Raw genomic sequence first — 9,625 nt, forward strand, 5'->3', positions numbered from 1 at the left:
CCGGTGTGTTTACGGACATATTCAATCAATCCCTATACCAGTCTGCTGTTCCCACATGCTTCAAGAGGGCCACCATTGTTCCTGTTCCCAAGAAAGCTAAGGTAACTGAGCTAAACGACTACCGCCCCGTAGCACTCACTTCCGTCATCATGAAGTGCTTTGAGAGACTAGTCAAGGACCATATCACCTCCACCCTACCTGACACCCTAGACCCACTCCAATTTGCTTATCACCCAAATAGGTCCACAGACGATGTAATCTCAACCACACTGCACACTGCCCTAACCCATCTGGACAAGAGGAATACCTATGTGAGAATGCTGTTCATCGACTACAGCTCGGCATTCAACACCATAGTACCCTCCAAGCTCGTCATCAAGCTCGAGACCCTGGGTCTCGACCCCGCCCTGTGCAACTGGGTACTGGACTTCCTGATGGGCCGCCCCCAGGTGGTGAGGGTAGGCAACAACATCTCCTCCCCGCTGATCCTCAACACTGGGGCCCCACAATGGGTGCGTTCTGAGCCCTCTCCTGTACTCCCTGTTCACCCACGACTGCGTGGCCACGCACGCCTCAACTCAATCATCAAGTTTGTGGACGACACAACAGTGGTAGGCTTGATTACCAACAACGACGAGACGGCCTACAGGGAGGAGGTGAGGGCCCTCGGCGTGTGGTGTCAGGAAAATAACCTCACACTCAACGTCAACAAAACTAAGGAGATGATTGTGGACTTCAGGAAACAGCAGAGGGAACACCCCCATCCACATCGATGGAACAGTAGTGGAGAGGGTAGCAAGTTTTAAGTTCCTCGGCATACACATCACAGACAAACTGAATTGGTCCACTCACACAGACAGCATCGTGAAGAAGGCGCAGCAGCTCCTCTTCAACCTCAGGAGGCTGAAGAAATTCGGCTTGTCACCAAAAGCACTCACAAACTTCTACAGATGCACAATCGAGAGCATCCTGGCGGGCTGTATCACCGCCTGGTACGGCAACTGCTCCGCCCTCAACCGTAAGGCTCTCCAGAGGGTAGTGAGGTCTGCACAACGCATCACCGGGGGCAAACTACCTGCCCTCCAGGACACCTACACCACCCGATGTTACAGGAAGGCCATAAAGATCATCAAGGACATCAACCACCCGAGCCACTGCCTGTTCACCCTGCTATAATCCAGAAGGCGAGGTCAGTACAGGTGCATCAAAGCTGGGACCGAGAGACTGAAAAACAGCTTCTATCTCAAGGCCATCAGACTGTTAAACAGCCACCACTAACATTGAGTGGCTGCTGCCAACACACTGACACTGACTCAACTCCAGCCACTTTAATAATGGGATTTGATGGGAAATGATGTAAATATATCACTAGCCACTTTAAACAATGCTACCTTATATAATGTTACTTACCCTACATTATTCATCTCATACGCATACATATATACTGTACTCTATATCATTGACTGCATCCTTATGTAATACATGTATCACTAGCCACTTTAACTATGCCACTTTGTTTACATACTCATCTCATATGTATATACTGTACTCGATATCAGCTACTGTATCTTGCCTATGCTGCTCTGTACCATCACTCATTCATATATCCTTATGTACATATTCTTTATCCCCTTACACTGTGTATAAGACAGTAGTTTTGGAATTGTTAGTTAGATTACTTGTTGGTTATTACTGCATTGTCGGAACTAGAAGCACAAGCATTTTTACACTCGCATTAACATCTGCTAACCATGTGAATGTGACAAATAAAATTTGATTTGATTTGAATTAGGCTGCCTGTGTATACTAGGTGCTTTGAGGTTGCATTGTAAAGTACAGAATAACTAAACACAGTTCACGTATTTGACATGGTCTAATATGTATTTGATTAATGTCTACAGACTATGAAGGGCAGCATAGCCCACCTATGCCTGTCTCTCGTCAAACTTTCGATGCAACTCTGGTCCAGGGTGCGCAGATCTGATGCATGACACGCAGCTGATCTTTCAAAATAATAGTTTGGAAAAAACATTGATTTAAAAAAAAAAATCAAGCCATGATCATAAATTACGAAGGGATCGAGCACATAGAGGTATTACATTTGATCGCGCACTATCGGCTACTTTTGTCTCACTACAATATGATCGCCCCAGACCTCTTTTCCCCAGACCTCTTCTTTGTTGTCTTTTCCACCATGTGGATTCACTTGATATTGGGTTAGCCTGCTAACACATTCAACGATGTTGCTTACATTTCCAAATGATACTGAATTTAAATGACCCAAAACCTTTCGGCTAACCCAACATATACCTGTTACCTTCCAATCTCTATAATATCGTCTACCATGTGAATGACAACGGTCGGTCACTTCCACCGTAAAACACCCCCCAATCCAATCCGGTGTCTTTTTTTGAAAACAATGCCCATATTTGGTGTGAGCAGGTGAACGCGAAGGCGGAGGAAGAGGCACGGTTGGGGAGAAAAGGAGGTATATAGTCTCCTGCTGAAATGTGGATGCTACACTTCATTGAAGACATCATTCCCGGATTCTTGAAGAGAAAGCATCCTAACTGACAGGTAAGCAAACGCCACTATCCCGACGTTTGAGAAAGCCAATCTGAAATGTCGAGTTGTATCGCTAAATGTGTTCTAGCTATGGTTAAAATCACTTGATTTGAAATACAGCTTTGCTTGGGTTTGTCTGAATACGTGTTTGAGCTGTTGGGGTCGGAGCCATATATTGAGAAAAAATAAATGACTGATTGGAATTCTTTGCTTTGTTCCAAATGATTGTATTTGGTTCAATTCCACTGTTTTTACAAGGTCTGCTAGTAGACTAGTTCTCTTTAAGTCGGTGGTTAAACATTTTTAACTTATTGTTACGAATTACAGCTGACCATGTCTACACTTACTAATGGGGCCCTCTAATTTGTCTAATTTATACTTTAGTAATTGGTCTGTATTGACGATATACCCTGCACCAGAAAATGGTATGGCTTTGTTCTTGCTTTTTAGGACTTGCTTCATTAATCCTCTTTTTTTTTTCCAGAATGGCTGAAGATGATATTGCTGCACTGGTGGTTGACAATGGTTCAGGCATGTGCAAGGCTGGTTTTGCAGGGGATGATGCTCCCCGTGCTGTCTTCCCCTCTATTGTTGGAAGACCCAGACATCAGGTTGGAACCATACTGGGCTCTTGGATATCGGATTCACTTAATATAGGCTATACTTCATACACAAACTATATGTGGACACTCCTTCAAATTAGTGGATTTGGCTGTTTCATCCACATGTTGTCAGTAGAAGGGCCTTACTGAAAAGCTCTGACTTTCAACGTGGCACTGTCCTAGAATGCCACCTTTCCAACAAGTCAAATTTCTGCCCTGCTAGAGCTGCCCTGGTCAACTGTAAGTGCTGTTATTGAAGTGGAAACATCTAGGAGCAACAATAGCTCAGCTGTGAAGTGGTAGGCCACACAAGCTCACAGAATGGGACTGTTGAAGCGTGTAAAAATTGTCTGACCTTGGTTGCAACACTCCCTACTGAGTTTCAAACTGCCCCTGGAAGCAGTTTGACGGATGCCAGGAGAACGCTACCTGCCCGACTGTGTAGTGTCAACTAAAGTTTGGTGGAGGAATAATGGTCTGGGCTGTTTTTCATGTTTCAGGCTAGACCACTTAATTCCATTAATGGGACATCTCAACACTACAGCATACAATGACATTCTGGATGATTCTGTGCTCTTGTCTTTGTGGCAACAGTTTGGGTGAAGACCATTTCCTGTTTCAGCATAACGATACTCCTGTGCACAAAGCGAGGTCCATACAGAAATGGTCTGTGGATCGTATGGAAGAACTTGACTGGCCTGCACAGAGCCCGGACCTCAACCCCATCGAACACTTTAGTGATAAAGTGGAACACTGACTGCTAGTCAGGCCTATTTGCTCAACATCAGTGCCTGACTTCACTAATGCTCTTGTGGCTGAATAGAAGCAATTCCCCACAGCATTGTTCAAACATCTAGTGGAAAGCCTTCTCAGATGAGTGGAGGCTATTGTAGCAGCAAAGGAGGGGACCAACTCTATTAATACCCCTGATTTTGGAATTTAGATGTTTGAGCATTTGTCTACTTACACTAATGTTCTCTCTCCTTTATTTGACTTTGGGATAGAGTTTGACTCTTCCTTCTGGGGGGGCTCTTGAGCCAAGAGGTCCACTAAATTGACAAATATTGGCCAGAAATGGCCTCATTATAAAGAAGGGGACACCCCTCCCCAAACCCACTAACAAAAGCATAATGTATTGGTAGCCTAAAGATTGTGATTTCATGAGTTAAGAAATTGATTGCGCTGTGTATGTGAAACCTACAGGCAACTCAAGCCAACATTTGATGAAAACAACTTCTGTTTGTAACTTGAGTTTATGCGTAGTGCAGGGACAAAGTGTAACGTAATGTCTCTTTCCCCAGGGTGTGATGGTGGGCATGGGACAGAAGGACAGCTACGTGGGAGATGAGGCCCAGAGCAAAAGGGGCATCCTGACTCTGAAGTACCCCATCGAGCACGGCATTGTTACCAACTGGGACGACATGGAGAAGATCTGGCATCACACCTTCTACAATGAGCTGCGTGTGGCCCCTGAAGAGCATCCCGTCCTGCTCACAGAGGCCCCACTCAACCCCAAAGCCAACAGGGAGAAGATGACCCAGGTAAGTGGGGGCATTAGTGTGTTTTACAAATAAACACTGGCAGTAGCAAATAAACCCAGCCACTTTATTTACATGGACTCCTCATCCACTAGCAGAATGTAGAGTAGTTTCACATCAGGGTTACTCTGTTCACCTTGCCTGAGGGTAGGTATTGAGTAGTGGTGGGCCTCACATTCTTAGCAGTATTTGTAGGTGTTTAAAACACCCTTTTTATAAAGAGTCTCGCATAGTCCTAATTCCCACCTTTTATTCTTCCACCAGATCATGTTTGAGACCTTCAACAGCCCAGCCATGTATGTAGGTATCCAGGCTGTGCTTTCTTTGTACGCATCTGGTCGCACCACAGGAATCGTGATGGATTCCGGGGATGGCGTTAGCCACACCGTGCCCATCTACGAGGGCTACGCTCTTCCCCACGCCATCCTGCGTCTGGACCTGGCCGGACGCGACCTCACGGACTACCTGATGAAGATCCTGACTGAGCGTGGCTACAGCTTCACCACCACGGCCGAGAGGGAGATTGTGCGCGACATCAAGGAGAAGCTGGCCTACGTGGCGCTGGACTTTGAGCAGGAGATGAAGACCTCTGCCTCCAGTTCCTCTCTGGAGAAGAGCTACGAGCTGCCTGATGGACAGGTCATCACTATCGGCAACGAGCGCTTCCGGTGCCCTGAGACCATGTTCCAGCCGTCATTCATTGGTGAGATGTTTTTCTGTGTCTTTAACGGAACTTCAGCTAAAAATGTCTTTGTTAAAAGCCATTTGTCTATTGTTGGCGACTATATAGTAATTCTCGTCCTGAAAATGTTTCCTCTTGGTAGAGGTCACACAAGATGCACCCTCAGTTATGTATTGATAAGACTTCATAAGCACAAAACACCCAACTTTCTGGCTTTTTCAAAATGATTTTTTTTTATAAATCATCGGACAAAGGTTCCATTTGTCCACTGGAGTCGCTCTTTAATACATGTACAAATGTTCTTGTCTCAACAATGTTACTCAGCTTAGTGACAGTCATTCACCACCATACAATCCTCTGGAGCTCTGAGGTTCTTGCCAGTTGTGTGTTCACTGACCTCATTAAAAGAGCCATACTTGTAGGCCTGTTCAGTCAATGGCAGCCCCAGGGACAGAACATGTACATGCTTGCTTTTGTAGGCATGGAAAGCACTGGAGTGCACGAGACCACCTACAACTCTATCATGAAGTGTGATGTGGACATCAGGAAAGACCTGTATGCCAACACTGTTCTCTCAGGTGGAACCACCATGTTCCCTGGCATCGCTGATAGAATGCAGAAGGAGATCAGTGGCTTGGCACCTCCTACTATGAAGATTAAGGTGGGCATTCATGTGTGACTGACTTTTAGCCCATGGGCATTCAGTGTGGCTTCTCGACAAGCCCTATTTATATTTCTCTCGCTCTTTTTGGCTTCCCAAGTACTTTCATCAGACATCTAATTTATGAATGTATTCTGTACTAAAACCACTTTAGATCTCCCTGTTTAACTAATGAATACTTTCAAATCTCTTGTTGCCAGATCATCGCCCCTCCCGAGCGTAAATACTCTGTGTGGATTGGCGGTTCCATCCTGGCCTCTCTCTCCACCTTCCAACAGATGTGGATTTCCAAGCAGGAATACGAGGAATCCGGCCCGTCTATCGTCCACCGCAAATGTTTCTAAAGCCTTGACTCTTAACCTCGGTGTTACTCCTTTCAGGGAGTCTGTTATTTCAGATGGCTCTCCTGTCCAGAAGCCAACACCTTGCCCCTATCCCCTAAGCAGCATTTGTGTGGCCCTAAAATGATCAGATGAGTAGCAGTGACTTCCACCTATCCTAACTGGTAGAGATAAAGCCATATTGTTTCAGTTCTACATGGTGTCCTGGGGGGGAGTGACTGGGTGGTTTCTGGGTAGGCTCAGTGTTAGGGTTGTGACATTCTGCCTTGTGTTGTATTTGTTACTATTAGTCTTGTATGTAACATCTGCTACTGGGCCATTGAATAAATGTTCACTGTAATGTGATACTCTGTGTAGTCTATTTGCAACATTAAGTCTTGTAATGCGTTTGACACTTCTTTTTTTTAAATGTACTGATCATTTCAGGGAATGATGTGATTTGTAAACACACTTAATGTATTTGTCATTGGCTGGAACCCACTGCAGGTTAAATCAAATGGGTTTTCTCATTGTTATTCTCTTGGTGAACCTCACGTCTATGGCTTCATCTCTCAGATCTTTGGGATGTGCTGACATACTTTCATCTCAGTATAGAGGAAGGCAAGGTGAAGAAGCCACTTCTATAATGTACACTGAAAGCCCACTGTCTTTGACAGGAGTACATGCTAATGAACGGAAGTAGCTGTTCTAATCACATCAGTGACGCCGTGAACATAAGAGGACAGTTAATTTTATATCAGGGGGGTCTTGTCATAAAGCTTTGCAGGTGTGTGTGTTCTACACCAGTGCTAAAACACCTGATGACAGTAATTAAATCGCAGGCAGGGTTTACCAAAGAGCTCACTAGACCCAAAGCCTGTTTTGGTATCGGTCACGCTGTATCCGCTACGGAGCCGCAGTCAAACGACCACCCTCATCACTGTCAAAGGCTCCCTAAACACTTCTGTGAGCAGGCCTTTCTAATCGACCTGGCCCGGGTATCCTGGAAGGACATTGACCTCATCCTGTCAGTTGAGGATGCCTGGTCATTCTTAAAAAGTAACTTCCTCACCATTTTAGATAAGCATGCTCCGTTCAAAAATGCAGAACTAAGAACAGATATGTCCTTGGTTCACCCCAGACCTGACTGCCCTCGACTCAGCACAAAAACATCCTGTGGCGGACTGCAATAGCATCGAATAGTCCCTGGATATGCAACTGTTCAGGGGAAGTCCGAACCATACACGCAGTCAGTCCCAGGAAGCTAAGGCCCAGCTTCTTCAGGCAGAAGTTTGCATCCTGTAGCTCCAACTCAAGTTCTGGGACACTGTGATCCAGAGAACAAGAGCACCTCCTCCCAGCTGCTCCACTGCACTGAGGCTAGGTAACACGGTGCAGCTCTCGCCCAAGCCTCTCCAGGTTCTCCTTTACCCAAATCCAGATAGCAGATGTTCTGAAAGAGCTGCAAAACCTGGACCCGTACAAATCAGCTGGGCTTGACAATCTGGACCCCTATTTCTGAAACTTTCCGCCGCCATTGTCGCAACCCCTATTACCAGCCTGTTCAACCTCTCTTTCATATCGTCTGAGATCCCCAAGGATTGAAAGCTGCCGCAGTCATCCCCCTCTTCAAAGGGGGAGACACCCTGGACCCAAACTGTTACAGACCTATATCCATCCTGCCCTGCCTATCTAAGGTCTTCGAAAGCCAAGTCAACAAACAGGTCACTGACCATCTCGAATCCCACCGTACCTTCTCCGCTGTGCAATCTGGTTTCCGAGCCGGTCACGGTGCACCTCAGCAACACTCAAGGTACTAAACGATATCATAACCGCCATCGATAAAAGACAGTACTGTGCAGCCGTCTTCATTGACCTTGCCAAGGCTTTCGACTCTGTCAATCACCATATTCTTATCGGCAGACTCAGTAGCCTCGGTTTTTCGGATGACTGCCTTGCCTGGTTCACCAATTACTTTGCAGACAGAGTTCAGTGTGTCAAATCGGAGGGCATGCTGTCCGGTCCTCTGGCAGTCTCTATGGGGTGCCACAGGGTTCATTCTCGGGCCGCTCTTTTCTCTGTATATATCAATGATGTTGCTCTTGCTGCGGGCGATTCCCTGATCCAATTTCTACGCAGACGACACTATTCTATATACTTTCCGGCCCGTCATTGGACACTGTGCTATCTAACCTCCAAACAAGCTTCAATGCCATACAACACTCCTTCCGTGGCCTCCAACTGCTCTTAAACGCTAGTAAAACCAAATGCATGCTTTTCAACCGATCGCTGCCTGCACCCGCATGCCCGACTAGCATCACCACCCTGGATGGTTCCGACCTTGAATATGTGGACATCTATAAGTACCCTAGGTGTCTGGCTAGACTGCAAACTCTCCTTCCAGACTCATATCAAACATCTCCAATCGAAAATCAAATCAAGAGTCGGCTTTCTATTCCGCAACAAAGCCTCCTTCACTCACGCCGCAAGCTTACCCTAGTAAAACTGACTATCCTTCCGATCCGACTTGCGATGTCATCTACAAAATGGCTTCCAACACTCTACCAGCAAACTGGATGCAGTCTATCACAGTGCCATCCGTTTTGTCACTAAAGCACCTTATACCACCCACCACTGCGACCTGTATGCTCTAGTCGGCTGGCCCTCATTACATATTCGTCGCCAGACCCACTGGCTCCAGGTCATCTACAAGTCCATGCTAGGTAAAGCTCCGCCTTATCTCAGTTCACTGGTCACGATGGCAACACCCATCCGTAGCACGCGCTCCAGCAGGTGTATCTCACTGATCATCCCTAAAGCCAACACCTCATTTGGCCGCCTTTCGTTCCAGTACTCTGCTGCCTGTGACTGGAACGAATTGTAAAATCGCTGAAGTTGGAGACTTTTATCTCCCCTCACCAACTTCAAACATCAGCTATCTGAGCAGCTAACCGATCGCTGCTGCTGTACATAGTCTATTGGTAAATAGCCCACCCATTTTCACCTACCTCATCCCCATACTGTTTTATTTATTTACTTGCTCTTTTGCACACCAATATCTCTACCTGTACATGACCATCTGATCATTTATCACTCCAGTGTTAATCTGCAAAAATTGTAATTATTCCGCCTACCTCCTCATGCCTTTTGCACACATTGTATATAGACTCCCCCTTGTTGCAAATGAGAACTTGTTCTCAACTGGCCTACCTGGTTAAATAAAGGTGAAATAAAAAATAAAAAATAAAAAATCTATA

General features: G+C 46.0%; 1 protein-coding gene across 1 annotated transcript; it reads left to right on the plus strand.

Moving 5' to 3' along the window:
* Positions 1-2,418: 2,418 nt before the first annotated feature.
* On the plus strand, positions 2,419-6,734 carry LOC112240645 (actin, non-muscle 6.2). Its single transcript, XM_042312426.1, has 6 exons — positions 2,419-2,577; positions 3,050-3,176; positions 4,469-4,708; positions 4,970-5,408; positions 5,867-6,048; positions 6,249-6,734. The coding sequence occupies exons 2-6, from the start codon at positions 3,051-3,053 to the stop codon at positions 6,390-6,392; spliced, it is 1,131 nt and encodes a 376-aa protein (XP_042168360.1). The 5' UTR covers positions 2,419-2,577; position 3,050; the 3' UTR covers positions 6,393-6,734.
* Positions 6,735-9,625: the final 2,891 nt, after the last annotated feature.

The sequence above is a fragment of the Oncorhynchus tshawytscha genome, unplaced genomic scaffold (genome assembly GCF_018296145.1).
Source record: "Oncorhynchus tshawytscha isolate Ot180627B unplaced genomic scaffold, Otsh_v2.0 Un_contig_10186_pilon_pilon, whole genome shotgun sequence".
NCBI lineage: Eukaryota > Metazoa > Chordata > Actinopteri > Salmoniformes > Salmonidae > Oncorhynchus > Oncorhynchus tshawytscha.